This window comes from Peromyscus californicus, unplaced genomic scaffold, assembly GCF_007827085.1.
Source record: "Peromyscus californicus insignis strain IS unplaced genomic scaffold, ASM782708v3 Scaffold_4__1_contigs__length_199733344, whole genome shotgun sequence".
Classification (NCBI taxonomy): Eukaryota; Metazoa; Chordata; class Mammalia; order Rodentia; family Cricetidae; genus Peromyscus; species Peromyscus californicus.
Window position 1 is genome coordinate 162,819,262 of NW_026294562.1, and position 17,756 is coordinate 162,837,017.

The window sequence follows — 17,756 nt, forward strand, 5'->3', positions numbered from 1 at the left end:
TTTTGTTTTGTTTTTGTGTTTGCTGGAATTGGAAATCAAGACCTTAATCATTCTAGGCAAACCCCCTATTACTGAGCAATACCCCAACCCCTCACTTGGGGTGGGTATTCTAGGCAGGGGCTCTACTTCTATGCCACACCCCCAACCCCAGGTGTCTTATAAATCTGTGAGTAAATATGCTCTCTGATTTATAAACAGAAATGCATACTGAGACCACGCTTCCTGTCACCATCAACTTATCAGCTAGACAAAGGTCCCAGAGTCTGATTACGTGCCTTGTGTGGAAATGAATGCCTGGGTTGCAGGTAAGAGTCTAAAGCTAACAAGATTTTAGAGGCCAGTTTGACATCATGCTGACAATTAGTTTAGCCTTTGTCCATCCCTTGTGGGAGACTTACATCACAGTAATTCTTTTTTTTTTTTTTTTTTTTTTTTTTTTTTTTGTGACATGGTTTCTCTATGGAGCCCTGGCTGTCCTGGAACTCATCTGTAGACCAGGCTGGCCTGGAACTCAGAGATCTGCCTGCTTCCCAAGCGCTGGAATTAAAGGCATGTGCCACCATTACCCAGCCACAGTAAATATTTTCAAGTTTATTCACTGTAGCATTTTGTGGGAGAAGAGATGGAAAGAGACCAGGTAGGAATCAAAAGGAAGCAGGTACATCCAAGAATGATTTGTGGAATCAGTACTGAGGACAGCCCCAGGACAGAGCAGGAGGAGGAAACCAACACCCACAGTGCGTGCCTTGCCCTGGCTGCTTGGTTCCTTCTCCCTTGCTTGCTTGGTCTCGGTGTGCTAGCCTCCAACTCCTGATCTTTCTGCCTCAGGCTCCAGACTCAGACTGATATGTTAACGGATCAGCCAAAGGAAGATGGAAGTGTAGTAGATTCCAAGTCTTGAGTGTGGTTTCGCTCACAGCAGTAACCCCTGTCCTCCCATGGCAGGAGGGGTCAAGGAGCTCCACACAGCTTCATTTGGCCTGAAGATGTTGCTCGAGTGCTCATCTGTCGTGCCTGAAGCCCTCAGTTCCTTCTGCAGCACTATAGAAACCAGACAAGGTGTGATACACACCTATAACTGATCCCAGCATGTGCAAGTTGGGTACAGGAGGCTCTGGAATGTAAGACCTTTTAGCAAGTTCAAGGCTAACCTGGGCTGCAAGAGTCCTGTCTCCAAAACAAAAACAAAATGGTGGGGCTACAGGGCTGGTTCGGGGAACAGCATTGCTGCTCTTGCCAGGGAATGTGATTTAGTTCTCAACACCAGTGTCCAGTGGCTCACAGTCACCTGGACCTCCATCTTCAGGGGAGTTCCCTTTGATACCCTTTCCCAGCCTCAGAGGCACCTGTACAATGTGCACATAACCATAAATAAAAATAAAACAAACCTTTCAAAGAAGTTAAAAGACACACAGGGCTAGCGATAGGGCTCAGCGGGGAAAGGTGTTTGCTGCCAAACCTGACAACCTGAATTTGATCATCAGGACTCATAGTAGAAGGAGAGAACTGACTCTTGTCCTCTGACCTTTAAATGCATGCTGTGAAGTAACATGCCGCTCCCTTCCCCAGGCTGGCCCTGAACTTACTCAGCTGAGCATGACCTAGAACTCTGGGTCCTCTTGCCTTGCCTTCACCTCCCAGGAATCACCACCCCCAGTTTAAGTAGTGCTGATGATACTCAGTGCATGCTACATTAGCACTCTACGGACTGAGCCACATTTCCAGCCCAGAAGTCCCTTGATTATACTTACAATGTTCAAATATTTGAAGAAAATAAAAATTGTGAAATTCTTGGCTTGCTATTTTTAGTTGTGGAAGCTTGGCGGTGGACTGTTGACAGGAAAGTTAATTCTTTAAAAGTTAATTGATCATTAACAAAACCCAAACAGGCATGGCTCTTTCTTGTCTACACACAAAACTCTAGTCAGACGTGAAAAAGTTTCCCTACAATCTTTCCAACAAATGGTGCTGGGAAAACTGGCCCAGAATTTTCAGGAAAGGAATGAGGAGTCATTACTCCGCAGACATTGCTCCTGCTTGCCTTCAGTGGTAGCACATGTCTGTAATCTTAGCACTCTAAAGTGCTAGGGGCTGGGGCAGGAGGATTGCTGGGAGTTCAAGGCCAGCTTCTGCTATTTGATAAGACTCTGTCTCTAACAACAAAAGCAAAAAAGAAGAAAAGTTCTGAAGATAGAATGTACGCCATGTTTGGAAGGCTCACAACTATAACCTCAGCACTCAGGAGGCTGAGGTAGGAGGGTTGTGAGTTCCAGGCAGCCTGAACCACACATTGAGAACCTGCCTCAAAAACAAATAAAGAGTTAGATTAAACAACAATATGAATTTACTCACTACTTCTAACTGTACGCTTAGGGTTAACATGGTAAATTTTATGCTTAAGTGTTTGGGTTTTTTTGGGGGTTTTGTTGTTGTTGTTTTGGCTTTTCTTTCTTTCTTTTCTTTTTTTTTTTTTTTGGTTTTTCGAGACAGGGTTTCTCTGTGTAGCTTCATGCCTTTCCTGGATCTTGCTCTGTAGACCAGGCTGGCCTCAAACTCACAAAGATCCACCTGCCTCTGCCTCCCGAGTGCTAAGATTAAAGGCAAGCACCACCACCCAGTCTTTCTCTCTCTCTCTCTCTCTCTCTCTCTCTCTCTCTCTCTCTCTCTCTCTCTCTCTTTCTCTCTCTCCCTCCCTCCCTCTCTCTCCCTTCCTTCCTTCCTTCCTTCCTTTCTCTGTTTTTTTATACAGATCTCACGATGTAGCCCTGGCTGACCTGGAATTTCACCATGTAGACCAGATTGGTCTCAAACTCACAGAGATACAACTGTCTCTACCTCTTGAGTGCTGGGATTAAAGTCATGCATCACCACGCCCAGGTAGACGATGTGTATTTTGCCAGGATAGAATTTAATAGTTCTATGACATAAAGAACTGGGTAGAGCGAGCGAGGGTAAGGCTGTCTCTTGCTCCTTAGGCCACCAGCCATTATGTGCCTCATGGCTGGATGATCACTACTGTATTTTATGACATTGTTGTATGAGCTTAGTCAATACTGCTATAGAGCTAAGACTGATGGTCCAAGTCTGTTCTCTCACTCAAGAGTCTGAGGCAGGAGGTTCACACGCGCAAGGCTAGCTAGCATGGGCAGCTTAGTGAGATTCCATCTCAAAATACAAACTTAATGGAAAGCCTAGGTGTGACAGAACAGTAGAGCTCCTGCCTAGAATTCCCCAGTGAGGGGCTGAGGGTGTGGTACTATAATTGAGTCCTTGCCTAGCAGGAACAAGGCCTATGATTCCATCTTCAGTACTGGAAACAAAAAATGGATATGATCCTTAAAAAAGAGACCTAACCTCAGCTACTGTGGATGTGACTTTATCTAGAAAGAGGAGTTGGGTATGATTGTGCCCATTATTAATCCCAGCACTAGGGAAGCAGAGGCAGGTAGATCAGTGTGATTTTGAAGTCAGAACTGTCTACATTGTGAGTTACAGAGTAGCCAGGGCTACACAGTAAGATCCTGACTCAAAAAAAAAAGAAAGAAAAAGGGGAAAAAAAAGCCATCATAGGCCCTAAGATTATGAGGAGGAGGAGTTTTTAAGCACTTTGGGGCCACTGAGCTGGCTTGGCTGGTCAAGGCACTTGGTGCCAAGCCTGATGCTGAGTGAGAACCACCAGAACCTCCATGGCGGGAGACGAGAACTGACTCGGTTTTTGTTTGTTTTTGTTTGGGGACAGAGTTTGTCTGTGTAGCCTGACCTTCTCAGAATTCGATCTGTAGCCCAGGCTGACCTCGAACACAGATCTATCTGCCTGCCTCTGCCTCCCAAGTGCTGGGATTAAAGTGTACCACCACCGCCCGGCAGCTGGTGAGGACTCTTGAAAGTTGTCCTCTGGCCGGGCGGTGGTGGCTCACGCCTTTAATCCCAGCACTCGGGAGGCAGAGCCAGGCAGATCTCTGTGAGTTCGAGGCCAGCCTGGTCTATAAAGTGAGTTCCAGGAAAGGCGCAAAGCTACACAGAGAAACTCTGTCTCGAAAAACCAAAAAAAAAAAAAAAAAGAAAGTTGTCTTCTGACCTATAACACACACACGCTGTGGCACATCCTCCCCCCCCACAAATGACAATAGTGTAAAAACATAGAGTATTATCAAAATCTACCTCTCTCATGAGACTGTGGGGTGACCAGGAATGCTTTATCAGAGTGGAAGATGGTGCCTAATGTGGGGTGGTACCTCAAGGGTCTCACAGTCAAAGAAACTCATTTCAGTTCTTCTTAAACACACAGTTTTCTTTCAGACTCTTTGTTTATTATCCCAAGTAAGAAAAAATTTAAAATAAATAAATAAGATAAATACCCATAATAAATAAGAAGAAACCCAAAATGATACATCCCCTGAATCAGGAAGATTCAGGAAGCATAGCTGGGGCTTCGGCCCTGCAAAGGCCCCACCATGCTCAGTGGATCAGAGGAGCCCACATCTGGGGGCTCTGGCGCCAGGAACCCTGGAAGTTCCTGGGGCTGGTGAAACAGGCCTGGTACAGGCAGGAAGCGCACAGGTCCCCAGGATGCTGGGTCCTGGTTTGAAGAGTCTCTCTGGGGCAGGCGCAGGGGCAGGCCATGGGCTTCGGACTGGTACACATTGTATCCATCCTCAAGGAGCAGCTCCCTGAAGCTGCAGGCCTCCGGATCAAAGAGAGGCTGGAGGACAAAGGAAAGAGTCAATGACCCACAGTACATTTCCATTTGCCAAGCCCTGACCCAAGCAAGGGTCCAGCCCCAGACTCCTCTCTCAGACCCGGGGTCCAGACCTGGGCCAACTCCCCTCACACCTGGGGTTCCGTCCCCAGCCCTCTCTATCTGCAGACTAGCAGGCTCAGGCCCAGGCTCCTCCCTCAATTTTTCTGTACCTAGGCTGGCAGTCTGCCCACCACCTTCCATCATATCACTTATTGGTAATGGGTACTAGACAGCCCTACTGTCAGCAGGAGCAGAACCTGTGAGAGTTCACGTGGTCACGTACAGGGTTACAGTCCTGACACCTGGCCTCTCCGAGGGCCAGTCTGCCCTTCATTTTACACCAGGACTCGGTGACCTACCTGGGCCTAGTTTTCTCCCTTTGCAAACACAGACAACAGGACCATGGCCAAGGGAGAACACAGCTCTGAGAGAGGACCACAGAATGGGACTCACCGATCCATACAGGGTTCCATCGGGCTGTTGGCAAAGAAACCTAGAAGCCTTGATTCCCAATATTTGAATCACCCCTGGCTTCAAGGCTTTGAGCTCCAGGAGACCTGTGGGCAAAACAAAGACATTCAGGGTCCGTCTACACCTGGGAGGACCCAGGACCCCAGTCCTCTCACCAGACTCACTTTCTGGGCTGCGGTGTGTGGCGCCGACCACTGTGCCATCCTCCCTGATCTCCAGGTGGGCTTCAGTGTCCTGGTCGTCATCTGTGTAGAGGTGCCTCTGCCGGACTTGACCCCCAAACTGGAGGAGGGGGCTGGAGTCGGGGATGGGGTGTGCCTGGCAGACCCCCAGGAGGAAGACAGCCAGCAGAGGGACCCGCAGTCCCAGGACCCCAACTCGAGATTTCATCCAGTCCATCAATGGTGCACTTCTCTACCAAGAGCCCCCGGCAAGCAAGCGTCTGTGAGCGGTTGTCTGGCCCCAGCAAAGCAGATGCAGGTTCAGACCGGGGCTCAGGCAAAGTGAAAGTCTATGTCTCCCGTGGAATCCCCAGCTGACAAGATACTAAGGCTGTGTGGTGAATGCAGAAGTCCCAGAATTTATACCCAGACAGGCCCGCCCACGTGCCCTCCCCACTCCTGACGCGTGATATTTGACACACTTGGCAGAAACCTGAATTCCACCGTGGCCAGGGCAGCCTGGACGGATGATGCAATGGAGGGGGGGTGGTCTTTCCAACAGGGGTCTGAAGGAAAAGGACTAGGCATGGACCCCTGAGTCTCAAGGAAGAGTGCTAGGGTCTGACTCCTGGGTCTGAGGGAGGAGGCTGGGGTCTGGCTCCTGGGTCTGAAGGAGAAGGCTGGGGTCTGGTTCCTGGGTCTGAGGGAAGAGGCTGGGGTCTGTGTTCCTGGGTCTGAGGGAGGAGGCTGGGGTCTGGTTCCTGGGTCTCAGGGAGGAGGCTGGGGTCTGTATTCCTGGGTCTCGGGGAGGAGGGAGGAGGCTGGGGTCTGTGTTCCTGGGTCTGAGGGAGGAGGCTGGAATCTGGCTCCTGGGACTGAAGGAAGAGGCTGGGGTCTGGCTCCTGGGTCTGAGGGAAGAGACTGGGGTCATCTGGCTCCTGGGTCTGAGGGAAGAGGCTGGGGTCTGTGTTCCTGGGTCTCAGGGAGGAGGCTGGGGTCATCTGGCTCCTGGGTACAAAGAAGGAGCCCTGGGCCTCAGACATTCTGTGTAAGAACTGAATTGTGTAGTCCAACCTATTTGAATGTCAAGGTTCAAGGGGTGTTGGGGGGTCTGAGTCTTTCTTTAATCACCGGGAAACCAGCTGTGTGACAGAGGAGTCTACAGGTGGAAGTCTCCCAGCTGGCCCCAGGCCACTCACCCTCAGCAGCCCCTGCTCAGCACTCAGATGCTGTGCTCAACTGCCGGCCTCCCTGATGCAATCATAAAGCTTCTTTCACCAGAGACGGTCCAGCACTGGTGCTCCCCAGATGCCCTGGGGGATGGGTGGGGTCAGTCTCTTTCCCACCGAGCCAGGATCTGTGAGGGCGAAGAGCTGGATGATTTCTTGCAGCCAAAGGCATGCTGGGGCAAATCCCTGGGTTTGAAGGAAGAAGCCTGAGCATGGGCCCTTGGGACTGAGGGAGTGTCTAAGGGAGAAAGGAGGCTGGGCAATGGACCTTCAGGTCTGAGGCCGGCCTGAGCTTCGATAGCCTGGAGAAATGATCTAATCTTGGACCAGCCAAGTGGAATTCCTGAGTCTTTGTAAGGTGTCAATGCTCAGGTAAGGCGAGGCTGTAGGGCCGACTCTGCATAATTAAAGGCTCAGGACACCAGGAGAGCTAAGGCCTTTGTCCCCAGCCACGCCACCTGCTTGCCCAGAAAGTTAGACAACCCAGTCCACCTCTTCCTAGTCAGAAAAAGTTACATGCTCCATTTGCCAGTCTAGAAAGTAACAGCTTGGACTCCAGGCTTTAGGATCGCTCCGAAGAGGGGATTTGGGGCGAAGACTGGCTGATGTGTACCCGACTACAGGCAGAGAGGCTGGTGCTTGGGTTGTGGCAGCTGGCAAACAGGTTCTCCATCCTCCTGGGAGGGTGCAGCTGGAGTGGTTGGAGGAGGTGGCGGGTGTCCAGACCTTGCTCCACTGGGACGTGCCTACTCGCAGAGTACCCAGGTAAGGGGAGCAGACGCTAAGTCTCGGCACCGGAGAAGGAAAGGCGCGTGGGGCCGGAGTTCCCGGGTTCAGCCTTGCAGCCGGGCGCTACTCCCCGGGTCCATGCCGAGGGGGTGGCAACTTCTGGGGACCAATTGGGCTGCCCTTCGTGGCGTCAGGGATCGGAGAGGAAGGGGCAAGGGGCGCGGCGCCCATGCACCTGGGCGGAGGACAGGGCGTTGTGCCTCCCGCACCTGAGCGATCGATCGGTGAGGCGCCCAGGAGAACGCGGCTCCGCCTCCTGCTACCTGCCGGGCCGGAGGGCGGAGGCTGCGCACCTTCCAACCGTGCCTTTCTCTCTCTCTTTCTCTGTCTCCCAACGGGTCTCCAAGCCCTCAGCCTTCTCAGTCAGTTGCAGGAAGGAAGCCTAGAGGGGAGGGCTACGGAGCCGGGGCTCCTGACCTCCAAGCGCGGCTGATGAAGGCTCTATTTTGGGACTGGAAGCTCAGACTAAAAGAATCCGTTTGTACCACCAGCAAGGAGCTCAGGTTAGTCCGCACTGGGCATGCCAGAGCCCTGGGGATGAGGAGGGTACCTAGGCCACTCTAACCCTATCCCAGTCTTCCTCAAAACCTGGATTCCAATCCCTACCTTCCGCTAAGAATCTCTTCCTCCTGCCACAACAAGGCTCTTGACTCAGGAAACTAAACCAGTTCATAGTTCCAGGGTTCAAAGGCTCCTACTGGGCTGCTTGCAGTAGGCTTTTCGGCTGCCTTGGATTCACCCGAGCTTTTGTGTTTACCAAACCTGACAGACTTGGGTTGAATCGTTTCTCTAGTATGTAACTAACTGGTCCTTATGTGGGATAAATTTATCTATTCCTATCTCACAGGGAAAGTTATACGACATCCAGGGGCTTGCTTTCGCAATTTTAAAATCCTCCTCCTTACCTGGGCTCCCCCTGGCCTGTGGAGGTCGAATGTGCCCCTTCCACATAGGAGCACCCGAGAAAGTAGTTGAGATGTGATGTTCCCAGCAGGCAACATTCACATGTCTCCTGACCCCATCCCTAGAGATGTAAAGCTTTACCACCCTGGATTAAATGGCTCTCAACTTCTGACCCGGGAGTTGCTCACTTTAGCTCCCAGAGCCAGAGGAGTCCCAGACTCTGCAGCTCCCACTGTGTGCCTTCTAATCCACCTTTCCTTCTTACAGCCATGTGGACCCCCAGCCGGAGGCAGCTCTGCCTGGCCTTCTTGCTGGTCTGTGTGCTCTCCACCGGCTCCTTCTTTTTCCACCTGCATGGAGGAAACTTCTTTCGAAATGAGCTAACTCTCTCTCTCCTGTGTCCAGACTACCAGCTGCTGAAGTCCCAGGTGGCCATGGTATGCCTGCCCCACCCATTGCAGACAGTCAATGCCTCCCCTTCCTGTCCCGGACAGTTCTCCTCTCTCTCTGGGACTTGGACCATCTCCCCAGGAGGCAGGTTCGGTAACCAGATGGGGCAGTATGCCACACTCCTGGCCCTGGCACAGCTCAATGGCCGCCAAGCTTTCATCCATCCCGAGATGCATGCCACTCTGGCCCCTGTGTTCCGCATCTCCCTGCCCGTGCTGGACCCTGAGGTGGACAGCCTCACGCCTTGGCAGCATTTAGTCTTACATGACTGGATGTCAGAGGAGTACTCCCACCTGGAGGACCCCTTTCTCAAGCTGTCCGGTTTCCCTTGCTCTTGGACCTTTTTCCACCACCTCCGGGAACAGATCCGCAGGGAGTTCACCCTGCATGACCACCTTCGGGAAGGTGCCCAGCACCTGTTGAGTGGGCTCCGTCTAGGCCCCTCGGGCATCCGCCCTCACACCTTTGTGGGTGTCCATGTGCGTCGTGGGGACTATCTGGAAGTGATGCCCAATCGTTGGAAAGGTGTGGTGGGTGATCAAGCTTACCTCCAGAAAGCCATGGACTGGTTCCGGGCCCGACACAAAGACCCCATCTTTGTGGTCACCAGTAACGGCATGAAATGGTGTTTGGAGAATATTGATGCGTCCCGCGGGGACGTAGTCTTCGCTGGCAATGGACAAGAGAGTACGCCGGGGAAAGATTTTGCACTGCTTACACAATGCAACCACACCATCATGACGATTGGTACCTTTGGCTTCTGGGCCGCCTACTTAGCTGGTGGAGACACTGTCTACCTTGCCAACTTCACCCTGCCAGACTCGGAATTTCTGAAGATCTTCAGGCCTAAGGCTGCCTTCCTTCCCGAGTGGGTGGGCATTAACGCAGACCTGTCCCCACTTCAGGCTCAGGTTGACCCTTGGGAGCTAGACAGTCTTTTAAGATTGGTTTGAACCATCTAGAGTCATCCATTTGTATCTCTAGAGACCCGTGGCTTTTGGGATGTGTCTGTGGTAGTGCGGGAGCTGGTGAGCGCTCATTTCCAGACCTTCTACAACAGAACATCGTCGTCTGATGGCCAGAGAAGTCCAAGTTAGCCCTGTGAGGCACAGTCCTCTCCTCACCCACCCAGCTCACCCTCGTAGAACTTCTGGATTATGGGAGAGAAGAAACTCCTGACTCACGAGCTGGCCTCCTGGGTTCCTGGAGCCATCCTAAGGGGCTTGGTGGCTGTTTGTGAGAGCCTGGTCCTGCGCGTGCGTGCGTGCGTGCGTGCGTGCGTGCGAGCGTGCGTGCGTGCGAGCGTCGTGCGCAGCACACTGCACTGCAGGGTGGGTCCCGCCAGCACTGTAGAAAGTGGAAAGTGTAATGAAGGTGCATGCAAACACCGTGCCACTCCCCTGCTGCAAACACGGAGAGATGAGAGAGATCCTTTAAAGAGCTAGCGCCAGGTCAGAAAGATGAGGACCTGACCAGGCCTGAGTTCTGCCCAACTCCTCGGCCCCAGAGAAACCTCACAGACTTATTTAGGGTGGGGAGAGTGAATGGGCTAAACTAATGGGAGAGAGGAGAGGAAGGGACTGCTGAGGGGCTGCACTTGCCGGAGCAGGGTCTCCTAAAAATCCAGGGACTTTTTTAAAAAGAGCGGAAAATTTAAAGAAATAGATTAGCCCTGAATTTAGGATCAAGGAGATTTCTTCTCTGACGCTACAGGTCCCCTGGGGTCTTTTTTCTGGAAGTGACCAGGCTTATAGAAAACAAGGGTGTTTGATATCCTCCCTATGCTAATTCCCTCCCGGGTTCCACCCTCCTAAATGCTTAAGGGAAGTTCCTTGTCTGTGTATCCTGCATAATGGGCTTTAACAGCTTAGATGCAAGATTGTAAAACATTGTAGCAAACTTCTGCCCTCCGGGTTCTCCCATTGTGCTGTAAGCCTGTATTTAAGACCTCCTCCCTCCTTCAATAAATGGCATTCGGCATTAAATAAATAAATAAATAAAAATAAAAAAAAACAAGGGTGTGCCCCTGGGCTCACAAAGCCACTAAATCCGGCTTTGAGAAGGCCCAGGGTGAAGGGTCTGAAGGTGTTCCAGACCCCTGAAGCCAGCTTAAGGCCCAGCAGGAGCACAGGCTCGGAGCAAGAAGGATGGATGTTTGACTGAGCTGTCCGGTATCCTTGATGCTTTTTCAAGAGTGAAGTTTCCTCAGATAGTGTTTAATCTAATCTCAGGGAGTTTCTGGGTACCTTTCCCCAACTCGGCCTGTACAGGCTAGAGAGAGGTCGCTGTGAATTAAAGAGCCACATCAGCAATCCATGTATCTGAAGTTTTTGGTGTACTGGATGCGTGAATGTGTAACACAATGTGTGAGTGTGTGTGTGTGTGTGTGTGTGTGTGTGTACTAGGGCACATTCATGACTCATGGATACTGTACGGACTCAGATCTGGCAACCTCTGCTGCTAAGTTTGTGGTCCATTTTCCCTTAGTACCTTTCTCTGGAAACTTCGGTATTGGCCACCACACCTGTCTTGTGCATTTGTCTTGAGACGGTCTCTGTAGCCCAGGCTGGTCTAGAACGTAGTATATAGACCAGGCTGGCCGGGAATTCGTGGCAATCTTCCTGCTTCAGCCTCCCAAGTGCTAGGACTACACGTGTGGGTCACCAAGCTTGGACCCAGATCTCCCCTTAACAGGGTTTGAGGTGAGACGACAAGAGTATGTCTATTGAACTACGTTTCCCATGCTGTGGGACTGGTCATAGAGAAAGAGAGAAGCTCCCATGCCTTCTGGGAGTTGTAGTCCCAGTTTAGAAGACTAGCCACTTCCCACGACTGATTATCTGGATGCCAAGGTTTCTAGCCAACCAGAGGGCGTCCTGCCGTAAACTTGGGGGCAATGAAGACCAGAAAGGAGGCCAGAACAGGTCAGCGGCTTCCATTCCGTAGGTGCTGGGAAAGTTCTACGGAAGGGCTGCCACCCTGTGACGTCATGGAGGGACGGGCGGGGCCTGCTTTGTTGCAGTCCAATCAAACTTAGAGTTGGACTTCTGGGTGGGGCCAAAGAGAGTTCTAAGAAATATTTCTAAGGGAATTGGGGTCCCCCACGTGGGATGTGGCCCGAGTGTTTTGTGAAGAGGGGACGACCGGTAACTCTCGGAGCCAGTAGAAAAAACCCTAAATTCTTCTCCCCAGTCTTCCAAGAAAAACCTTAATCTTAGTCTTGATAAAGTATCAGGCGAAGCATTAGCGCTTGAGGGCACAAAGTTGAAGAGCCGCTGTTAAAGAGTGTTATTTAAGGTACTGGGGGCTTGAGAAGAGTGTGTCCTGAAAGTTAGGGGTCTCAGTCTTGAGGGAGAGTCGACAGGTACCCCAGAAACTGGGCGATGGCTTTGGAGGCATGCTGAAGTTTTTGTAGGACCTTCAAGTTCAAGGATTTAGGATATTTTTTTATTCTGAAGACCTGTTTAGTTTGTTAGTTTCCAGGTTGGTTATTTACTAGACAAATTATTTACTTATATTTAATTAATTAATTTGGAGACAATCTCAAGTAGGCCACGATGGTCTTGACTTCCTCCTGCCTCAGCTTCCTAAGTGTCGACGCCGGCTTTTGATGGTTTATCTGGTTTTGACTGCTGAATGTCTAGTCTATGGTGTCACGGGGTTTTCAGGGCTTGAGAGTTGAATGTTGATCCAGTACAGGCTCAGAGTTATATGAGTGTGGGGGAGTTTTGGAGTTAGCTCATGGGTTTGAAGTTTGAATGGGGCAAGGTTGGGGATCTGGTTTAATAGTTTGCAGGAATGCAATGAAGACCCTAAGTTTTGAGGTTTCCTGGGCTGGGGGACGGTCTGAGTTCACACTTTGGGTCTCTGATTATGTCTCCTTTTTACTTGGGAATTTCCCAAAGCCCCTCATATCGAGATTTGGAATCCTCTAAGACTGTTTCTGGCTTCTGTTTAGCGTCCACCCCGCCCTCGTTTTGGGGTGAGAAGATCCTCTAGCGGTGCTGGCGAGCTGGGCGCTCTGGCCTCCATGGGGCCGCGTTTTACACTCTTGCTGGCGGCTCTGGCCGACTGCCTGTGTCCGGCGAGGCCCTGCATCATATGTGACCCGTTTGTAGTGGCTGCGCTAAAGACTTTGGAGCAGAGTTACCTGCCTGGCCACCTGGCACCCGAGCATCATGAAAACGTAATGAAGAGGGTGGAGCAGGCAGTGAAGGACTTCAAGGATCTGCCTTTGAATCAGGATACCTATGTGGGGGCCGTGGGTAAGGAGCGCAGGCCAAGATGCCGACCACGGGATCCTGGGAGAGGAAGGGCTGGGGCCAGAAGTCCCCACACAGGCTTTCCTGAGTTTAAGAATGGAAAAGTCGCTGGGCGTAGTGGTCCACTTCTCTACCCCAGCACTTGGGAGGCAGAGGCAGGTGGACCTCTGTGAGTTCAAGGCCAGCCTGGTCTATGTAGTAGTTCCAGGACAGCCAGAGCTACCTAGTGGGACCTTGTCTCAAAAAAGAAAGAAAGAAGAAAAAGAAAAAGTGAAAAAGTCTTGGGATACAGAATCATAGAGTCCCTCCCCATAGCTTACAATATTGGTTCTACCAAGGTTTTGTGATTAAAAACAATTCCCAGACGGCAACAAGCTGTTACCTCTTTAACCAGGCCTCTCTTTGCCCAATGGCCTCATGGGAATTATAGTTTCTATGTAGTGGCAAGCCAATGAGACAGAAAAGCTGGACTCTGGTGTTCTATATCTGCCTTCCACACACAGATGAGGACACACTGGAACAGGCATCCTGGAGTTTTCTGAAGGATCTGAAACGTATCACAGATAGTGATGTAAAAGGTAAACGTACCAGAGGATGAGGCCAGAACGTCTGAGAAATTGAGGCCGATGATGATCAAAGCTTCAAGCCTTTGCTTGAGTGCCCTTCTGACTCTGCCACGTCTTAGTCATGTGGCCTTGAATCTGTGGCTGGGCCACTTCCTGAGCCCTAAATGTGGAAGATTACAATCATCTCCCTTTCTCAGTAGCTTTGAGGATTAGGATAATTAACAGCCGGGCGGGGGTGGCCTTTGATCCCAGCACCGGGGAGGCAGAGCTAGGCGGATCTCTGTGAGTACGAGGCCAGCCTGGTCTACAGAGCGAGATCCAGGACAGGCACCAAAACTACACAGAGAAACCCTGTCTCAAAAAACCAAAAAAAAAAAAAAAAAAAAAAAATGAGGGGTTGGGGATTTAGCTCAGTGGTAGAGTGCTTGCCTAGCAACCTCAAGGCCCTGGGTTTGGTCCTCAGCTCCAAAAAAAAGAGAAAAAAGACAATTAACAGGTGTGTATTTCATAACTCGGTGGCCCAGCCCTGTGTTTAGTGCTTGTCATATAGCTCTTCCCTGGAGGGCTACAGTGTGGAATGCCAGCGAAGACAGGTGGGGCATCCCTGTACTCAAAGCTACTCAGGGGGCTGAAGCAGGAGGATTGCTTAAGCCCATGATTCCAGAGCAGCTTGGGCAACATAGTGACATCCTCTCAAGCCAATAAGAAAGAGAGGGAGCTGTTGGTGGTGGTGGTGGTGGTGGCGGCGGCGGCGGCGGCGGCGGCGGCGGCGGCGGCGGCGGCGCACGCCTTTAATCCCAGCACTGGGGAGGCAGAGCCAGGCGGATCCTTGAGTTTGAGGCCAGCCTGGTCTGCACAGCAAGTTCTAGGACAGCCAGGACTACACATGAGATTCAGAGAGGAGAGATAAATGAGAGGTGGGGTATGCTGGGGCGTGCTTGAAGGTAGTGACGGACAGATCAGGTGTTCAAGGTCACCCTCAGCTACACAGTGAGTCAAGCCACTTGTAGTATCTGTAGCATATGGATTGTTTTACTGCACCTCACCTGAGTCGGGGAGCACCTTTTCTGGCTCTGCTTCCTCCTAGGAGAGCTCTTTGTAAAGGAATTATTCTGGATGCTCCGTCTGCAAAAGGACATTTTTGCCACCCTTGCTATGCGTTTCCAAAAAGAAGGTGAGGGAGATGGGAGTCCAGAACCCCAGCCATCGGCTTCCTTAACCCTCTCCTCCACCCATGCCCTCAAGAACACCTCCCCCAGGCCCTTCCCTTTTGTGCCTAAAAGCTCCTAAACCTCAGACCTCTGCTCAGCACCCACTCCCATTAATTTAGAAAGAAATATGATTCTCCAGAGCTTGGTAGCAAAGCCTGTAATCCCAGCGCTTGGGAGGCTGAGGCAGGTGGATTGCCAAATTTGAGGCAACCTTGGTCTACTGGCTGAGATGCTGAAAGATAAAAAGAGCCTGTGATCATGGGACTTGGTGGGTGGAGGCAAGAGATAAAATGTCCAAGGTCATCCATCCTCATTGACTGAAAGTTTGAGACCGACCTGGGCTACACAAGACTCCTTTCTGAAAACAGAAACCAACCTGCTTTTCTTTCTCTTTCCTCCCTCCCTCCCCCTCCGGAGGCAGTTTATTGTCCCAACCAATGTGGTGAGTCCAGTGTGCATCATCTGTTCCTCTTGCCCCATGAGCCTCCCCCATGGGTGGTTTTTACTCTCCTTCATGTGAGCTACCCCTGCTCTCCAGCTTGGATTTCTTAGGCTGTGGGTGGTGTTCCCAGTTGTGCTCCTTCCTTAGCTTCGGTGGGGGCACTAACACTTGATGTGAACAGCTGCCCCAGCCCTTGACCTTGCCAAATTCTCCTTTTAGCCCCACCTCTTAGTGGGAGAATACAACTTTAACCTTCGCCCTTCAGGCACGATGTTGCAGACTCTGATCTGGTGTAATAGGTGTGAGAAGCAGGTCCACTCCTGTCGCAAATCCATGGATTGTGGGGGTAAGCACATGACCCAGCTCAATGGCCTAGTGTGAGAGGGGTGGGGACTTAGGAGAGAGGCAGCCGCCTCAGGGTTCCCCCAGAAGTAGCTGCAGCCCCTCCTTTTGCACAGAGCGCCGGATAGAGGTGCCGCGATTGGAAGACATGGTCCTGGACTGCCAGCTCGGTTGGCATCATGCTTCTGAGGGACTTACGGATTACAGTTTTTACAGGGTGGGGACATCCAACTCCTGTGACCCTTGACCCTAAGTCTGTTAGACTTGTGTGAGCCCCCGGGTCCCCTGCCCTGAAACCGACCCTCATGGCCAGTTAGAGGTGTCCTCTACTGATCCCCAGAGAGATCCCACGCCCTGACCAGGGACTTTCCCATCCTAGCCAGGACACCACGGAAGGTAGGGGAGTCTATGATGTGTCCTGTCATGATCAGGGAGATCAGTAGTCCTGATTCCTTCCTTCCCTGCACCGAGACCCTGTGACCTTCTCACCCCTCTACTCCCCCAGTCCCCAAGTTCCCCCAGGCCTCTGTGACCCCTTGAGCTTGGGTCTAGGTTTGGGGGAACAGTTCTGAGACCTTGCTGTCCAAGGGGAAAGAACCCTACCTGACCAAGACGATGGTGGGTCCAGAGGATGCCGGCAACTACCGCTGCGAGCTGGGGACCATCAACTCTGGTCCTGCCACCATTATTCATTTTCGTGTCGTAGGTCAGTCTGGGGTGTTGAAAAACGGCATTCGGGATGGGAGAATCTCTGGAGGTGTGGCCTCACCCATGGGACTCGATTTACTATGGGAATGGCCTCGTTGCTTTGGGTGTGTGGCTTTGGCTATAACCAGGGTCTCTGCTAAGGGGTGTGGACTCCCTCTGGAGGTGTGTTTTCTGGTCATGGAGGTGTGGCTTCCTGCCTGAAAGGCTGCCTTAAGTTCTCAATTGGACTTCCTGGGGTGCACCCACCCTCTAGAGGGGGCTAGAGTTGTGGGGTAGGTATGCCTTTACCAGCTGCTGCCAGGACTGCCCTTTGGCTCTCTGTCAGTACTGCCCCAAAGGACAGCAGAAGAAAAACCGGCACCAAACATCATAACCCAGGAGGAGGAGGCCCCCGGACAGGTGACTGCAGAGACCCTGGAGCCCGTAATTACAATCGCCAATCAGCCAAAACCACCGAGAGCTGCGAAACACCACCGCCTCTTAATACTGTTGATCCTTGGCTTCATCATTCTGGGGGCCAGCATCATTGTCACGTGAGCTGTCCACTGGGAAACTTGGAGGAAGGGTGGGGCTTAAATGAAGTGGACTTGTATGAAGGGGAGAGGCCTGGACCAGAGATGGGCTTTGGGAGGGGGCATGGCTTGGACAGAGGAGTGGGGGGCCTGGGTAGGAGTGGGGCTTGAAGGGAGAGGCAGGATTTGAATGGAGATGTAGTCTTGGGTAAGGAGAGGAGATTGAATAGAATCTCAATTCTATTGTGGACAAGGGCTTGGATGGATGGATGGATGGATGGATGGACGGATGAACGAGGCTTCAATGAAAGGACAGGGCCTTGTGGAGAAGATTCGGAGGGGGCTGGGCTTGGGTGGAGGGCGGGGCTTCCTACAATCCAGTGCTGGCGGAGGACCGGAAGCTACTGAGCACCTTCCTTTGGGGCTCATTTAGGAGGATAAGGCTTGTATAAACTGTTAGGTTAGGTTTGTTGGGGTCTAGGTAGAGTGTACTTCACTCAACCCATGATCTAATGTGGTTCTACGCACTCCTGGCCTGCCGTAGGGTACTTCACTTTAGGAAAGCTAGAGGTAAATCCAAGACCTCAAGTTTGGACGTGAAATCCTCAAGGGCAGAATTCAAGTCGTCAGATCAGGAAAGGTCCTCTGTCCAGCCGGAGTCATCCCCACCGGTAGAATCGAAGCCCTCTCAGGGTGACAGTGCTGCCGAGGACACAGAGGACAAGGCCGAGGAATCAGAAAGCTAATAAAGATTTGACCTGTTGTCTCAGTTTCTGACTTACTCTTGGGGACTGGTCCTGACTTCTGGCTCCAAGAGAGGAGCAGCTGGAACATGGGACCTCCCTCTGCAGGGGGCCCATGAATGGTGGGCCCAGAATCAAGGCATAGGCCAGGGTCAGCCCTGCCCCATCTCCTCCCCCAGGCCTGGTCTCCTCACAGGACGCCCCCTCCCCGCTCTTCCTGCCGGGC

At 51.8% G+C, this 17,756-nt stretch overlaps 3 protein-coding genes across 3 annotated transcripts; 2 read left to right on the forward strand and 1 right to left on the reverse strand.

The window, feature by feature from the left end:
* Positions 1-4,411: 4,411 nt before the first annotated feature.
* Fgf21 (fibroblast growth factor 21) lies at positions 4,412-6,233 on the reverse strand. Its single transcript, XM_052763024.1, has 3 exons — positions 5,377-6,233; positions 5,195-5,298; positions 4,412-4,702 (listed from the first exon to the last, which is right to left on the reverse strand). The coding sequence occupies exons 1-3, from the start codon at positions 5,609-5,611 to the stop codon at positions 4,412-4,414; spliced, it is 630 nt and encodes a 209-aa protein (XP_052618984.1). The 5' UTR covers positions 5,612-6,233.
* Positions 6,234-6,244: 11 nt separating this feature from the next.
* On the forward strand, positions 6,245-11,056 carry Fut1 (fucosyltransferase 1 (H blood group)). Its single transcript, XM_052763023.1, has one exon. The coding sequence runs from the start codon at positions 8,564-8,566 to the stop codon at positions 9,695-9,697; it is 1,134 nt and encodes a 377-aa protein (XP_052618983.1). The 5' UTR covers positions 6,245-8,563; the 3' UTR covers positions 9,698-11,056.
* Positions 11,057-12,229: 1,173 nt separating this feature from the next.
* On the forward strand, positions 12,230-17,749 carry Izumo1 (izumo sperm-oocyte fusion 1). The gene is made up of 9 exons (XM_052712655.1): positions 12,230-13,009; positions 13,510-13,584; positions 14,660-14,746; positions 15,205-15,225; positions 15,491-15,571; positions 15,684-15,784; positions 16,120-16,273; positions 16,601-16,808; positions 17,332-17,749. The coding sequence occupies exons 1-9, from the start codon at positions 12,775-12,777 to the stop codon at positions 17,531-17,533; spliced, it is 1,164 nt and encodes a 387-aa protein (XP_052568615.1). The 5' UTR covers positions 12,230-12,774; the 3' UTR covers positions 17,534-17,749.
* The last annotated feature ends 7 nt before the right edge of the window (positions 17,750-17,756 follow it).